Consider the following 1413-nt stretch of genomic DNA (forward strand, 5'->3'; position numbering starts at 1 on the left):
TGAATCGGCAGGATTTTGGTATCTCGCTTGTTTACAAGTATTTCTAATGTGTATCCTAGTTGTCATGAATCTTAGTTCATTCACCTCAATGATAAAATACATAGTAGTAGTGAAATTATTTATTAATAATTACTATGGATAATTCATCTCCTGATAGAGGACCATGAAATTCAATGTAAGACAGCTTCATGTTAATTAAAGACAGCTTTATACCAACAGTATTTATTCAAGAAAAAAAGTTCTGAAGACAGTATGAAGACCAACTGTGGACTTACCTGTGAAAACTGTCGATTATGGAAGTAGATATTTGCTGCATTGAAATAGGCTAATGCATAGTCTGGGTCAACAGAAATTGCTTGTTGATAGTCCTTCATGGCACAGGGTAGATATCCCATTAACTGATTGATGACACCCCAATTTGTTAGCAGTGGAGCAGTAGCAGTAAGCTGAAAGGAAAACACAGATGCATTCTTAATCATGGAAAATTTACACTTCTACAGTAACTTATTCTAGTTTTTGAAGATACATCTACTTCAAAGAAAAAATTGAATTGCACTTTCTAATCCAAATTGGCAACTATTAATGTACAGTATTGGATGGCTTCACAGCAAGAGGCTGATTTTAGTAAAATCACTTTAAACTAACATCTACCTTTAGTGCAGCATTTGTATCTTGAAATGCAGCAAAAGTTTCACCCATTTGAAGACAGACTGAAGCTCGTCCATCATATGCAGCGTGGCATTTTGGATCGATGCAAATGGCAACTGTAAATTGGCTCCATGCTCTCTGAAGCTTTCCAAGGGCCTAAAATGAATTGCAATGTGTTCACAATAGGAAACATAAGAAATGCCAAACATACTAATGGTCCCACTTAAAAAAATTACAGCAGAGAATGGAAACAAGCTTGTATTTACAAATGCAGTTAACTAAATTACAGAACAAATTAATTCAAATATCTTATTAATTATGCAATACTTACTGTTTTTGCATCTATGTAATGTATCTGTCACAACTATTTTAACTGCAGGTATTACCTCTTCTACATCATAGACTCGCAGAATGGTTGAGCTTGGAAGGGATCTCTGGAGATCATCCAGGTCAACACCCTGCTCAAAGCAGGGTCACCTGGAGCATGTTGCCTGGAACCATATACAGTTAGATTTTTAATATCTTCAGGGATGGAGACTCCACAACCTCTGTGCGTGATCTCTTCTAGTGTTCAATCATCCTCACCGTAAAAAAAAGTTTTCTGATGTTCAAATGGAATTTCCTGTATTTCAGTCTATGCCCATTGCTTCTTGTCCTGTCACTCTGCATCATTAAGAAGAGCCTGGCTCCACTTTATTTATACTTCTTCGTCAGGTATTTATACCTATTTATAAGATTCCCCCTTAAGCCTTCATCTCTCTTTCC

The 1413-nt window shown here is 36.2% G+C and overlaps 1 protein-coding gene across 1 annotated transcript in view; it reads right to left on the reverse strand.

Moving 5' to 3' along the window:
• The window catches only part of TTC6 (tetratricopeptide repeat domain 6), a 7598-nt gene that overhangs the window by 3279 nt on the left and 2906 nt on the right, over positions 1-1413 (reverse strand). Inside the window, exons 2-3 of the mRNA XM_009702551.1 lie at positions 652-804; positions 276-446 (exon numbers count right to left, since the gene is read on the reverse strand). Coding sequence (XP_009700853.1) covers positions 276-446; positions 652-804 — 324 coding nt within the window. The remainder of the gene's footprint in view (positions 1-275; positions 447-651; positions 805-1413) is intronic.

The sequence above is a fragment of the Cariama cristata genome, unplaced genomic scaffold (genome assembly GCF_000690535.1).
Source record: "Cariama cristata isolate BGI_N322 unplaced genomic scaffold, ASM69053v1 scaffold20086, whole genome shotgun sequence".
NCBI lineage: Eukaryota > Metazoa > Chordata > Aves > Cariamiformes > Cariamidae > Cariama > Cariama cristata.